The following is a 14,938-nucleotide window of genomic DNA, read 5'->3' as shown; positions in this document are numbered from 1 at the left end:
AAACAAGCGGCAGTCACCACATTGTTTCCCACAGAGCCCGTGTCTTCAGTCAGCACCTGTACAGGCCACAGCATCCTCACCCACACACCGCCTGTTGGGCAACTTCCCCTCCTTCCCCTGGCAGACCTGCCTGCTATTTACAGCACCCAAACCAACCGGGCAGGGCGAGAGGCCCAGGAGACACCGGCATGCCCTGCCCGGCCTATGGCAGTGCGGCATTGCCACCTCCTCGCCGTGACCACCACAGGGCCGCCGTGACCACCACAGGGCCACTGTAACCACCACAGGGCCGCCGTGACCACCACACGGCCACCGTACCTTCTCTGGCCTCTGGCGCTTTTGCTGGCCCGGAGGGAGAGGGCGGGCAGAGGCGGCCCCTGGCTGAGGCCGGGCCGGGCCGGGGCGGGGCGGGGGAATCCCGGGCCGGGTGCGGCTGAGTCAGTGCGGGCCGGGGCAGGAGGAGGAGGAGGCGGCGGAGGCGGGGCCGTGGCGCCTTAGACTCTGCGCCGGGCGCAGCTCGGTGGCTTTCCGGCCATGAGCCCCCCGGCAGCGGGGCCGGGAGCGGGACCCGGGCCGGGGCGGGCGGGCTGAGGGCGCTGAGCCATGTCGCGGGCGGCGGGCGGCGAGTGCCGCAAGGAAGCGGCGGGCTGGGAGGGCGAGGACGGGCAGTGCGACTCGGGCATCGAGTCGCTGCGCTCGCTGCCGGGCGGCAGGGAGACCCCCGCCGCGCCCGAGGGCCCCCCGGCCGCCCCCGAGGCCCCCGAGGAGACCCTGGCCGAGGCCGCCGCCGCCGAGGAGCGCCTGGATTCCAGCTACGGCTCCGGAGCCCTGCCCGAGGCTCTGCCCGCGCTCCCGGGGGCTCCGGGGGCCGAGGAGCCGCCGCCCCGGCCCGAGGCGCTCAGCCGGCAGCAGCTGGAGGCCCTCACCTTCCTGTCGGAGGACGGAGACACGTGAGTGACCCCAGCCCCGGGCTGCTCCCCTTGCAGCGGAGAGATCAGCCCGGCTGTGTTTGCTGTGCTCCCCAGCCCTCTTCTCCTGGGGAGCATCCCTTTAGCCGTGTTGTTTAGCGCTCCCCGGGCCCTGTCCCGAGAGCCTTCCGCCTTGCCTTCGTGCGTGTGGATGCTTGGCATCCGAGTTTGGCTGGATGACCCCCCTCATCTGCCTGAGAGATAGCTGAGCCAGGCCCAGCGGAGTGGGCAGGGAGAGATGCACCCCAGGCTGCATGGCAGAGAGTGGAGCCACCATAGGAAGCCAGCTTCCTCTTGCCATGGGGCTGCTAGGAACTAGAAGAAAATGGGGAGCAAATTAAGCCTCCCCTACTGTCTCTTCCCCAGAGAATGCAAGGTTTCCTCCACAATGGGAAAGGCTTGGCTGCGTGAGATGGCACATAAGCAAGTCCTGAAACAAGATTGGCCATGCAGGGCAAGACCTTGCCATGGCTGCGTTAGACGCTGCTCAACCGAGCAACCCCAGAACTGTTTGTTCTCAGGTGGGAACAGCCTCGCTTTGCCAACCTGCCCGCAGAGCCGCGGCTTTTGGCAGAGTTGTGACGCACATCCCCGTGTGGGGTTGCCCTGCTGAGCTTCTGTGATGGAGACAAGTGTTTGTCTTCATCAGGGGGGCTTCCCACAACCCTGATGCCCTCTCAAGGGCGGAGGCATCACGCCAGAGTTATTTGGTTTGGCTTCTGGTAATTACCTTCAGCTAATCACAGCGTTTTTTTCCTGTTGTACATTCCCTCGATGGAAGGTTTTCATTATGAGTGTACACACAGAGCATGAGCGAAGCGTTCTTCAGCTGACGGCAAAGCTTTGCCCCAAACCCGGGCTAGAGTTTAATCCTGAGTAATGGTGCAAGAGGAAGAGAAACTTAGAGGCACTGACGTGATCAAGCAAATGTCTTCAGTAGCAAGAAAGCTCTGTCCTTGCCTGGCAGGCAACATCTGGATTGAAGCTGAAGATGAGCTGGGAGACAGCCTGAGTGTTTACTTCCCTGTTAGGAAGGAGTCTGTGCATCTGCTAATTAGTTCATTAGTGCTGACTGTGGGATCTGTTCTGAGGATTGCCTGGAAGTCTCACGGCAAGCAAAGTTAGACTAAACCCAGCCTCCCACACTCCCCAGAGAGGCTTTCTAGTCCTGTCCTATCTACAGGCTGATTCTGTGGCTCCTCAGAATGGAGGAGCTTTGCCAGTTTTCCCAGCTGTAATGCTAGAGCCACAGTGCCCATGGAGAGAGCCAAGTGTCTTTAATCAGAGCTGCGAAAGTAACGTTTCCCCCCAGGTTTGTCTGTCATGGTGTGCCCAGAGCTCCTCGCTTATTGTTTTATTAGTGAGCCCCATAGAAGCAGCTGCTTGGAGATGCTTTTAGTGCTTGAGGCTGTCTTGTTTGGTGGTTGAAGCCCTTTGCTTGTCAGACTTGCTTGGAAAGACCTAACGCAAACATCTTATTAACTAGGAAAACATTAATCAGTGGTGCCTTGGTTACTGTAGGCAGGAGAGGCTCTCAGAGAGCTCCCCAAACGGTTGCCTTTGCTCTTCTGTTTTCTCTCACTCACAGTGCATTTCAGAACAGGAAATCTGTAAAGAGTGAGGGAGGGAGCAATAGGTCTCTGCTGGTTGTACAGCTCTGGGTTCACCATGTCTGTGCAGGAGACAGGCTTTCCTGGGATCTACTCCCACTGCTGGGAAAAAAAACTGTTCTTGTGGTTAGAGTGGTGAGGCTGTGGATTTGTGCCTCCGCTATTCTTGTCTCTCCTCCTGACCCTGCGGCAGAGGTAGGTGGCATTTATATTTAGAAGTGCTGAACATCCACCACTCAGGTCGATGCAGATGGGGACTGTGAGCACCCAGCGACTCATTGAACTGCCACCGGTTTTGTATGTGAAAACAAGTCAGGGCTGATAGTAATGCTAAAGTCCATGGTGCAATTGCTCATCCAGTGACAGAAGGTCCCCAGAGAGAAGGGATCAGATGGCCACAGGCCACATCCCTTTCATCCGGCCAGACAAACCCATCTTTTCTTCTTTTCATCTCTGTCAGCAGCACACTTCTTTGTGTGCCTTTTTTAAATGTCTGCCACAAAACAGCTCCAGGCAGAGAATTAAAATCATACTATCATTATATTTCAGAAGACTTGGGCCACTACACTTTCCTGTAATTGTAATTTTGAAAATACAAAAAGTTCTCAGGTTTTGGCTAAGTAGTTCCTGTTTCCCCAGATGCCCTGGGTGGTCTTGAGCTGAGAGAAGCACTAGGCTTGCACAAAGGGAGCTGCCAAGTCTTGGCTCTACATCGGACAAAAATCTTCACTGTCCGTAGCTCCCTCAGGCTCACCCACCTGTGCCGTCTCAAGGTGTGCCTGTGTTTGTCTGCCTGGCGCTTGTGGAGTAAGAACAGGAGGTGGAGGCAGAGGTGAAGAGCACATGCTTGGGCGGTTGGAGTGTCAGCAGGATCCTCCTTGGATACCTCCCCGCCTGCCTCCGCAGGACAGGAGCATCAGAGCAGGCAGGATGAAGCAATGGGGCTAAAACTGTCTCGCCCTGTGCCCAAAGTTAGAAGGAGTCTCACTTTGACAGGAAGGAAATTTACTAACAGGAAAGACGGGGGTATGATGGCCAGTGAAATGCGTGGGTACTGTCTTCCAAGAATTATTTGTCCAAATGTCATCCTCTCCATGGGACCTTAGCACCATTGGCAGCACCTCTGCCTCAAGGAAGTCAGAGCCATCTCCTCCCTTGCTCCCTTCCTCTGCCTCAGGGAAGTCAGAGCCACAGTAATCAGGCACATTACTCCCCAAGAGAGTGTGGCTCAGCTGTGAGGGCAGGAGAAGTCAAGCATGAGGAGTGGGGTGGCAAGCAGGAGGTGGTGGGTGCACTCTGAGCAGTGATCTGTATCCTGCTTATCCTGTGGGCAGGTAGAGAACAAGCCCCAAAACCCTCAAGCTCAAATGGTCTCCTCCAAGCATCCATCTTTTCCTTGTGACCCAAAACATCTGTCTTTTCCATGTAAACAAGCTCCTTTTCTGCTGACTTGGGTCCTGATAGGACTGCCCTTTGTGGAAGTGAAGAGAGGGGCTTTCCAGCTGTAGGACTGTCTGCCTCTGGAGCCGACTGCAGGCAGGTTTATTGTTGTGCCCCAGCCTCCGGACCACCTTGGTCTTTGTGAGGATTCACTGAGGAAACCCCATCCTTCCTAGCCTCACCTGGCAGATGCACAATTCCAACATTCTGGGAAAAGGATGGGTGTGGGACCAGCTCCTTCCAGGTGAAATAGGGTGTGAAGGGATCACCTGATTTTGTTCCAGCACAAGAGAAAACCTCCCCATTTCCTTGGGCTGATGTCAGCTTCTGCCAGCTCTGGAGGCACAATTGATTCATCAGTGTGTGAAGTTAAGCAGAGTTTCCTCTCTCTAGGACTATATAGTCTATCTTAAACTTAAAAACGTGCTTTCCTTTCTGCCCATGCTGGTCCTTGGGCCACACACCACTTTTTACCATCGCACCTGATGCTGTGGTGATGGAAAGGCCGTGGGCTGCACCTCTGCGGGAGAGTGACTGTCTTCTGCATGGGGCTCTGTATGCAAAGCAGTGCAGCACTTCTGCAGGGGTGAAGGTCCAGGGACCCCAGCACGATCACAGAAGGAAGACCTAGGCCTCCTTCAGATGGAAAATGGGACTGTGGGGTTTTGGTTGGGTGCGTGTTTCAGGGACGGAGGGGAGCAGAGGAAGCCTGACTTCCTCCTTCCTTCAGAGACAAGTGATGCCCCATCTGCTGATAAGAAATCACGTGCCAGTGACTCGTGGGCTGAAATGCCTTAACAAGGGCTTGGGGACAGTTAGTCGAGTAAAAACAGGGCCCACAGGAGCTGATGTTCTTAACTCTTCACATGATGGTAGTGAAGGGGCCTCGGTTGCCTGCATGGGTTGTCACTGAGCATGAAGGCTCGTCTTGAAGGGGCCAAGAGCCACTTCTAACCATTCATTGGCATGTGCCAATCGTAGCCCTCTCTAGTCATGTTGTCCTGGGCTGGAGAGCTTCCCTGAGCAGGGGAATAGAAGTTGCCCCCATTTAGGCTGTCTGCTCCAGTGTGGCTGCTTTCTCACTGCTTGCCCTGCTATACAAGCATGTTGCTGAACCCTTGTGTACGTGGGGGAGTGCTCAGAGTGTGACAGCAAAGATAAAAGAAAGGGAAAGAAGGAAAAAGAAGCAGAGGACTGGAGAGACTCAGTTTTAGGAGAAGGATTAAAGAAGTCTGATGCAGAGAGCACACCTTGTTGCTGGTCAGGTTGGCAGCCCCTTGCTTTGCTGGGCTGTTGCCAGCTGCCCAGCAGTGGGATGGCCATAGGTAGTGGGAAGTGGGGATGCTCTTGGTTTTACCAGTGGGTCTTCAGAAACCCTGCTTGATTGCCAGGATTCAAGTCCATCCCAAGTTATTCCCTAACGTGCTGCCATTTGTGGGGCATTAGAGAAAGTGAGTCCTAACATGGGTCTGCTAGGAGGGGGATTTTCCTGTGTCTAGCTCCCTGTCCCTGAACTCTCAGCTCTTCCTCTGTGTGTGCTCAGGAGTTTGGTAAACAGGAGAACTTGGTGTCCATCTAAGCCAGGCCAGGCAGCTCTGCACAAGTTGCTTTGGAATGCCCCAGAAGCTGCTGGCTGCTGCAGGGGTCACACACATACAGTCTTGGCGTAAAGTGGGTAAGTCCTGGCAGCCTTCTGAGATTGTGCATGCAAGAGGTTTTTTTTTTTTCTTGTTTGGATGACTTCAGCCTGGCTTGGAGGAAGTTTCTTCAAACTTTCCGCCTGCCTAGGTTTGTGTCGGAGTTGGGGACAAACACAGGGCACTTTAGCACAGATGAAGGGAAAGAATGGCTGGAAATTTCCGTGTCCAGGCTTCTGGGATGCAGAAGCCTGGCTGTAACAGATCAGCCGAGGTGTGGAGGGCTTTAGGTCCTTGCACTCTGCAGGCAGGCTCATCTGCTGCTGGGAAAGGGTTGAGCTCAGCTAATTAAACACAAAAATTTTTAGTTTTTATTGGCTTGGGTTTGGGTTTTTTTAGTATAATGTGAAAAGATTTAGGAGTCAGACATGACTGTGTAGGAAGAAGTTGTGGGATCTGAGCTGTGAGAGTGGTTACTGCACGCCTCTCAGTGAGCTGCGTGGGATGCTCTCTGTGTCACAGGGTTGGGAAGCCCCTCTGACTGAGGCAGAGCCAGAGCTGAAGGGGGGCCCTGAGGTATCTTAGACCCATGGCTCGTGCCTCATTAAAAGAAAATCCTGAGACAGTGAGGATACCTGTGGGGTTGTAAATGATTGCTAGGGTGTGTTGTACAGGCTCTGGCAAAGTCCAGGCACTTTACTCTTGTAAGAGTCTCTTCTGACCTCAAGATATCTCTTTGTGTACAAAAACTGTAGAATGTATTTGCCTCCGAAGGAGTCAAGTGTGAGTTTATTCTGTTTGAAATGGACTGTCCACAGTCAATGGACTTTTTGGGATGTTCACTGCTTTTATTGAAATTGTTCATCATGCTTCTCTGATGGGGACTGGCCCCTGCTTGGGTGGGCTGATCTGTTTTCTGGCTTGGCCCATCTGTGCATTGATAGTAGTACCGGACAGGCCCGTTGTTTTGCGGGCAACAGCCCACATGCTTCTGATGTTGAGTGCTTCTGCAATTGCAGACCCACCATCTGCTCAGAAATGAAGTTCTCACATGTGTGGGTGCAGAATCTAGAGGCTCTGAGGTCAGGGTACCCTCTCATCCCCACCTCACTGAAAAATGAGGCACCCACAGCTGTCCTGCAATGCCTTCCTGCCAGTCAACCTCCAGCTCCCCTCATCCTCAAGCACTCAGACCAGACCCTCTGCAGAGCACCCCAGGAAAGGTGAGACTGTCTCCTCTGCTCACCTGTCGGTTCCCACCCCTCACTCTGGCCCCAGCAGCAGCAGGCTGGGAAGCATCTACTGCTCAGGCTGGAAATCAGGCATGCTGAACCCAATGTGGCTGAAAGGGCTTTGCATCCTGCTAGCCACAACCTCCCTCCACTCCCATCCCAAACCCTCCAAACCTCCCCCGCCCCCCCCCCCCCCCCCCCATTCAAATTCAAGCTGTGCCTCTCCCAAGGAAGGGGCAACAAAACCTGCAGGGCAGGAACACAGAACATGGGATAAGGCAGCTGAGATAAACTGCTCCCTTGGAGCTGCCAGAGAGCAGCTGGCATAGCTTTATGGAGCAGGGAAGCATTGCATTGCTGTGTGGGGAGGAAGAAAAGGAGCCAGGCTGGGCTGGTTCAGGGCTGCAGGGAAGGATCGAGCTGTGCTTGCTTGGCCCTCTGGCAGAGGTTCATGCTGGTGGCTGAGGAAGCGGTTAGCAGTGCAGGTTACAGGGCTGGAACAGGAGAGCAGAGTAAGCATGGAATTCCCCTGCTGTTTTCCTCCTCCCTTGCTCTCTTTTCTATTGCTGCTGGGGCCATTTCCTCCCCTGAACAAGTTTCTCTTGTGCAAATTGTTTTGAGTGATTTCCTACTGCTCCACTCAGCCAAAACAAGGAGCTGAGAATGAACTGTTCCTGCTGCAGACAGGGACCTTTATCTAGGAAGGGAGAAAAACTTGTCAAAGCAAATTCAATTGAATGCTGGATCCCCTGATTAAGGGACTTTTGAGGTGAGATGGTGAAGGGAGAGGCTGCTTTGTGGACAAGGTGTCTTGCTCTACAGATGAGGGGATCTGCATGGTCAGCTCCTTTTCTAGAGAGATGGAAAAGGATAGCCAGAGAACTGGTGTGACTTCAGTTCTGCTTGTGTGTCAGAGCTCGGTGTCACCCCTTACCCTGTTCTCCTGCCTCCACTCCTCATGTGTGGAAACTTTTCCTACAGGACACTTGAGGTCACTCAGAAGCTGGAGATGAACAGCACTGTGGAAATGGATGCTCTCCTATGCCTAAACTAGGACCACTTTGGGTATGGCATGTTCATTCCCAGGGATATCCCCAGGGATAGCCCCAACCTCTCTGCTCCAGGGTTATCATCTCTCTGATGATGGGTGGATCACTTTGTGCCAGGGATGTCCTGTGCCTCTGTGACTCAGAGTGTTGAGTCCCCTTATGCCAGGACAGAGCTGGTGAGCAAGTGGAAAAGCTGAGAATGAATCCAGCAGTCTGTACTCCTGCCGTGTCTCCCTTGCTCACAGCTACTCATCCCTTGCCCTTTCTAAAACTCCCTGTTGCCCTTTCTGACAGTTCCTGCTGGACCCCCACCCGTGTGGCTGCAGCCAGGAGCACTGCAGGCAGGAGCATGGGGAGGGAGGGAGCAGGCAAATAGAGGAAGGCAGAGGAGAGATGTGCAGGTGACTTGGGATGGGCAAGGATCCCATGGCAGGGCAGAGGGCTTGTTCTGGCAAGGGCACACTGCTGTGGCTGGGCAAGGAGAGGTTCTGGCAGTGAGCGGGTGTCTCTCCATCACCGTGCCCTGGCTCTGGCACACAATGTGCCAGCATGCAGCAGCCCATCAGCAGCTGGACCACACAGCTGCTGTCACACAAAGAGAGGTGTGTAGCCTCGGTGGAAAAAAGTGGAGACTGGCACCTCAGGTCTCCTGGGTGTAAGAGGTTTCCTGAGTTAGGAGACAATCCCAGTTCCTGGTTGGCAGCACTGCCAGTGGCACAGAATGCCTCAGTGCACATGTGCTCATGGTGGGCTCCTCCTAGCCTGCTGGCCTTGTGATGATTCCCCCAAGTAGCTCAGGTTCTTGCAGCCATTTCAGGAAGTTGAGGGCTGGTAATGAGGAAAGGCAAGAACGAATGCAGAAATGAAAGCCCAGGAGGAGGCTGCACCCGGGAGGAGAAGGTAGGGGGAGGGGGGAAAGCAATCCTTCAAAGCAGGCACATCCCGGCTGCAAGGTGAAAGCCTGAGCTCTGGCCAGGGGGGTGGTCACCCCGTTGCCTCTGCAGCATGGATGCTCAAACTAGCTCAGTGTCAGCCCAGCCCCGAGCAGCTCCACTGCCTTGTTGAGCTGCAAAGGCAGCCAAGACAGGAAGAGTGAGATGCTGGCAGTGGCTGAGGGCTGCTCGGGGGTTTCCGTCTCCCCTGGGTGACTACCCCACTTGTCCCTACATGACAGTGCAGTGTGGTGTGGGCAGTGACAGAGGGGTCCGGGGGATTCCTGGGGCAGGAGGGCTGTCTGCCATGGGACACAACCCGGAGCACTGCTCTCCCCTGGGAGCCCAGTGGCTCCGGAAAGTGAAAGCACCAGCGGTTTAATGTTCAAGCTGAATTGCCGTGGAAAGTCCCTTATATGAGCAGCCTTAACTCTGCTGTACCTGAAAAAGGCAGATCCTGCAGCCTCTTCCTGCACGTGGTGCCTGGGGGCAGGTTTGGAGAAAAGGGGCTGTCCCTGTGAGTGTGCAAAGGACACCTCAGCAGAGGTGCTACCATGGGGACTGGGGGCCTGATGCAAAACCCAGCAGGGAATCTCCCTGCTCAGATCATACCTAGGCTAGAGTTAGCAAAAGCCTGATGAGAGGAGGGCTATTCTTACAGCTGGTTGCCTTGTTCCTAGGCTGGGCCCCTTGGCTGTGCCTCTGCCCCATGGTCCACCGAGGGAGGCCAGACACTGCCCATGGCGCTGCATGGCCTCTGCTTGCAGCCCCCTCCCCTGCCCTGGGAGTGCTGGCAGTGAGGGAGTACCCCATGGCTGTGCAGAGGCAATCAAATGTGGGTGGCCTCTCCTTCCAGTGGGGAATTCCCTGCTGTAACATAACCTGGGGCTTCCCCAGGGACAAAGCCTCTCCTGTTGGGCACAACCTCTCCACTGGCAGCAGGGTGGAGAGGAACTGGCCTTGTTTTGCCTTCAAAATCAGGTTTCAACTGAAGATGCCTGGAGTCCCAGATGCTGGCTTGATCTCCAGGTGGCACTTGAGAGGAGGTCAATAAAGGACGCTCTTGGCGACTGGCCTCTGAGCTTCTCTGCACATTCATGTCCAGTGCAACTGGCAAAAAGGCAGCTCCAGCTCCACTTCTTGTCTGCAGTGCTTTAGGGCCAGGTGTTGTTCTCCCTGTGGAGGGATGCTCTCTGTGCATCCCTCCACATTGCATTGTGCAATGCACCTCCACATTGCAGGTGGCATCCCAAAACTGGGCTGTCTGGAGAGTGGGGTGTCTTGCCAGGGCTGGCACAGCTCTCACCCTCCACCTCTTGGCCCTGTCAGTCTCCATCAAAGCAGCATGGGTGGCAGAACCCAGCCTTCAGTTTGGAGCTGGTTCCTTCCAGAAGCAGAGGCCACCCAGGGCCTCTAGTGCAGTGGTGAGGGGTCAGGAGGCTGAGCTGATGCCTGCCTTGCTGTGCAGAGTGGGAGCTGCTGCCTGTTCCTTGCTGCTGACCACGGTGGCCAGGTTTGGCCTGAGAGAGCTGCCCTGTAGTGGGAAGATGGGCCCTTCAGTGCAGGGGGCCTGGGAGACAGGAGGTTGGCCGGGGAACTGGAAATTCCCTCTCAGCTCTGCCTCTGTTGTGCTCTCGCTTCTCTTCTGACTGTGCAGAGGCTGTCTGGAAATTAAACCTGTCCTTGGCCTGGGGCACTCTGGGGTGCCTGGCCATCCCATGGCTGTGGGGACCCCAGTCCTGAGGACCAGAGCTCCCTGCTTGCCACCAAGCTGTGACAGCTGCATCTCTGGTGTCCCTCTGTGCTGAGGGCTGTGTGCCAGCCCTGCCATGACAGTGCTGAAAGGGAAGGATGTGGGGGAGAGAAAAGGAAATCGGTGTGGGCCAGCAGATCTGCTGGCATAGGGACTCTGCTGTGCAGGTGATCTTGGACCAGCCCTGGGCTCCTGCCCAGCTTTGACTGTTTGCCTCCTTGGAGGGGAAAGCAGAAGTACAGTGTGCAGCTGGCAGTGGGGAACGGGAATCCCCCAGGCAGCTGCCAGAGCCCAGACCTCTCTCCACAGCCACCAAACCCAGCTCTTGGGCTCTGGGAAAGACATCCCAGGCTCTTTGGACTTACACCAGTTGGAGGCCTGGCTTTGGGCAGTGCCAGATTGAAACCCTACTACACATGCTGTGAGGTCTGAGGGAGGATCCTGTGTTGCTTAGCATGGAGAGGAGGGTCTGTTTCCTGTGGGGATCAGAGTAAAGGACTACCCTGTGGAGCCTCAGACCATGTTCCTGCCTTGGCCATCTGCTGAACTTCCCCAGGGAGAGGGCAAGATGGAGGACCTCCAAACTAGAGGGGAAGAGACTGGAAGAGGCAGGGAGGTTGTTCCTTCATGCAGCAGGGAAGGATCTCTGCTCCTGAGTTTGGCACTTGGGACTTATTTTTCTTTTTCTTCTCTCCTGTCACCATTAACCCCCTGTAGGTTGGTTCATCTGGCCATTATCCACTGTGTCCCAGCTGTAGCACTCTGCTGCATCGCTCAGCTACCGAGGGAGGTGCTGGAGATCCAAAATGATCTTTTCCAGGTATGCTGTTGTGATAGGCAGAAGATGGGAGGAAGAGAAATGCCACAGGCTGTTCCCTGCATAGCTGCTCAATCCATCTGCCCTTTTCCCAGGACCCCACACACCTGCTTCCCCCAGAGTGTGGTGAAGGTCCCATGTGTGCAGCCCCTTTGCAGTGCAGGGAGGGGAAGAAGGGAGGTGGAGATACCCTGAGGGAGAAGTGTGACAGCTCCCAGCACTGTGGGGTGAAGGGTTTCTTTGCAAGGCCCCAGGACACTGCAGACAGCCAGGGAAAGGCATGGCTTGAATGTGGCAGGGTAGATAACTTGGGAGTATGAGATGTGTCTCCATGGGTGATCCATGAGCTGAGGTGCATGGGAACAGCAAGCCGTGTGACCCCACCAGTGTCAGCCACATGTAACATCACAACAGGGATGGTAGTGTTCTGCATGGCAGCCTAGCTCCTGGAGACTGGTGGGGCTCATCACACCTGGTGTCCTGTGGGGCATCCTCCCCTTTCCTCATTTCTCTCCAGACCCCGCTCCACCTCGCTGTGTACCTGGAGCAGCCCAGTGTGATCCAGGCACTGATCCACAAGGGAGTGAACCGTGGGCTGCAGGACCGCAATGGCAACACCCCACTGCACCTGGCCTGTGAGCAGCAGCACCTGCAGTGTGCCCAGCAGCTGCTGGAGGGCCCAGCCACACCAGATGGCACCACTCAGCCCTGTGGGCACCACCAGGACCTGCAGCTCCAGAACTGGCAAGGTGAGACCTGGGAGCAATGCAGTGGCAGAGCTGGCAGCCAGATTAGGGCAGAGGCCATGAGATGTGTATGCAAGGATCCAGGAGCACAGCAGAATGGGAATGTGGCTGGGATTGGTGTGCCCCAGAGTGGTTTGGGCTGACTGTGGCTCTCTTTTGCCTCCCCATCACAGGCTTGGCATGTCTGCATATCAGTACCTTGAAAGGGAACATCCCAATGATGTCTCTGCTGCTGGAGAGTGGTGCCAACATTGATGTTCGGGTAAGACTGGGCAAGATGATGATGTTCGGGTAAGACTGGGTAAGATGTTTTGTAAAGGCTGGGATGGTGGGTCTCTCCTTTGGGCATTTCCTTCAGCCCTGGGGCAGGCACTGCTGTGAGGCTTGGGAGCACTGAATTTTGAGGGAGCAGAGAGTAGAGGTCCTTGAGAGTTTGTTGGGTGCTGTGACAGCAGTCAGAGTGGGGACTGCCCTCTGCACCCAGTCAAAGGGGTGTAGGTGGGTGCTGCAGGGCCCAGCTGAGGGGACCCCCCCACCCACACCCTTGTGATCTGTGGGTTGCAGGAGGGCACGAGCGGGAAGACCCCACTGCACCTGGCTGTGGAGTGCCACAACCATAGGGCTGTGCAGTTCCTGCTGCGCAAAGGGGCGTTTGTGGATGCCCAGATGTACAACGGGTGCACCCCGCTCCACCTGGCCGTGGGCCGCAAGGATGCTGCCATTGCCGCCATCCTCTCACACTCTGGGGCTGACACCCTGCTGAGGAACATGGAGAACGAGACAGCTCAGGACCTGGCTGATGGCAACGACGACGTAAGTCTCTGTGGGGGGAAGCCTGTGGCTCTGCAAGTGTGTCAGGAGGTGCAGGAGTAGGATGATTAGAGAGACCCTCCTCGGAGGAGTTTCTAGTTGTTCCTGTCCTTCCCTATATGTGGTAGGCATTGGCTCTGTGGGGTGTGGGATAACGGCCTTTTGCCTTGAGGCCTAGGAAAAGCCCAGATAGGGTTTCTTGGCACTTCCCTGGGGACATGGGAAGGTGGAGGACTGGATGGGGGGAAGATTTGGGGCCCCTACCCCAGCTTGGTGAAGACACAACCCTGGATGCTTACATGTCCATACCCTTGGTCTTTGCAGCTCCTTGCCTTGCTGCCTTTCGATGACCTGAAGATCTCAGGGAAGCCTGTGGTGTGCTCTGAATGAGCGGATGGACTCCTTTGGCTCGCCGGGCTGCTTCCTTCCTCTGTGCTGCTGCTCTGCTGTCCACTAGGATCTTGCCTGCCTGCAGTTCAGTGGGAGCAAAGACACTTTGGGAGACTTATCCCACTGCCCCTCCCCTCTTTTGAAGTTTTGTTTGCCTCGGGCTGCCTTCCCAGATGAAGAAGGTGGCATTATGAGCACTACACAGGGGAGGCTTTTCTTTTACTCTGTGCACTGCAGCAGGACTGAATTTCCCCTTCCTGCCATGGATCTGACTTATGGGGATCCCCAGCATACACGGGGGAAGGAGCAGGAGAGGACTCATTTTCACACTGTAGGCCAGACAGAGCATTGTCTCGCACCCCCTTTAGAATAAGTGTGGGGTGAGGAGTGTCAACACTCACTCTAATAAATGTTTGTTGCTGCTGTGGGCGCCAGAGGTCTCACGTGATCTAACCCACCCCACAGCGTCAGGAGGCTGTGCATCACCCCGGGGGCTTGGGGACATGAAGGCTGCAGGGGTTTCCCCAGTCTGCCCGTTCCCTCGGGTCCTTCACACCACAGAAGGTGAGTGGGAGCACAGGGCCTTCCCCACTTGCAGAGCCTTTCTACTGCTTAGGGCTGAAGCTGGGGGATCCCAGCAAGGTGCTCCATTCCCATGCTGTCTTGCCCGAGCATCTGGCTGCAGGGCTGGAGAAAGAGCACAGGAGATGTGGAAGACCAGGTTGTGGATTCCTGCTTCTGCCATTGTGCTTGACACCTTACTGCTTTACTGTGCTGTGGTTTCCTCTCTCACAGGGGACAGGAAGATCCTGCCCCTCTCCTGGCTTGGAACTGGGTTAAAAAACTTAGGGTGTGGGTCTTCCCTGGGTTTTAGATTCTCCCAGGCTGAAAGCGGAAGAGGTGGCAGCATTATCTTCCCATCCCTTCTGTTGTTCTGCTCGCCACCCTTCCCTGCCACTTAATTCTCCAGCCAGAGGAGCCCATGCAATGCATTAGGAAATCGGCCAAAGGTGCTGTGGGAATGGAGACACAGAGCTGACTTACCCCATCTCAGCCGGAAAAATTCCCCACTTGTTGCCTGGGAGCAGCTGCTATTGTTTGGGACAAATACTGGATGGTGCAATTGACCAGGATGCCCTTCCTCCCTTCTTGTTAAGGGAATGCTGCCAGGAAAGCAGCATAAGGACCCCCCAGGCCTCTGGACCTTGCCTGGTTTCCTCAGCAGTCCTGGGCTGGATTGCTCTGTTTCTTTTCAATCTTTGCCTCTCACCTTCTGGCAGGGCCTCAACCCTGCTGCAAACCCACGGGGCTGTTTCAAGGACACCTTTCACAAGGGCCATGAGGCACTTCCAGGCTGCCCAAAGAAGCAACGACAGATACTGCAGGGCAGTGTGGGATGGTGTGGCCAGGGCTGTAGCTGGGAGCAAAGGGAAAAAGCAGAAACAAGTGGTCAGCACTTTTTTGTTTTGTTATTTTAAAATAAAACCATTTGTTTTAAAAAGATGTCTTGTAAAACATTACTGGGTGGCCACGTGCTGGCTCCAGCTGGCCCTG

At 55.5% G+C, this 14,938-nt stretch overlaps 1 protein-coding gene across 1 annotated transcript; it reads left to right on the top strand.

Moving 5' to 3' along the window:
* Nucleotides 1-588: 588 nt before the first annotated feature.
* On the top strand, nucleotides 589-14,583 carry NFKBIE (NFKB inhibitor epsilon). Its single transcript, XM_083858176.1, has 6 exons — nucleotides 589-950; nucleotides 11,339-11,441; nucleotides 11,956-12,187; nucleotides 12,358-12,446; nucleotides 12,749-12,997; nucleotides 13,319-14,583. The coding sequence occupies exons 1-6, from the start codon at nucleotides 604-606 to the stop codon at nucleotides 13,382-13,384; spliced, it is 1,086 nt and encodes a 361-aa protein (XP_083714302.1). The 5' UTR covers nucleotides 589-603; the 3' UTR covers nucleotides 13,385-14,583.
* Nucleotides 14,584-14,938: the final 355 nt, after the last annotated feature.

This window comes from Zosterops lateralis (assembly GCF_965231275.1).
Source record: "Zosterops lateralis genome assembly, chromosome: 3".
NCBI lineage: Eukaryota > Metazoa > Chordata > Aves > Passeriformes > Zosteropidae > Zosterops > Zosterops lateralis.
This window is presented reverse-complemented; position numbering and strand designations above follow the sequence as displayed.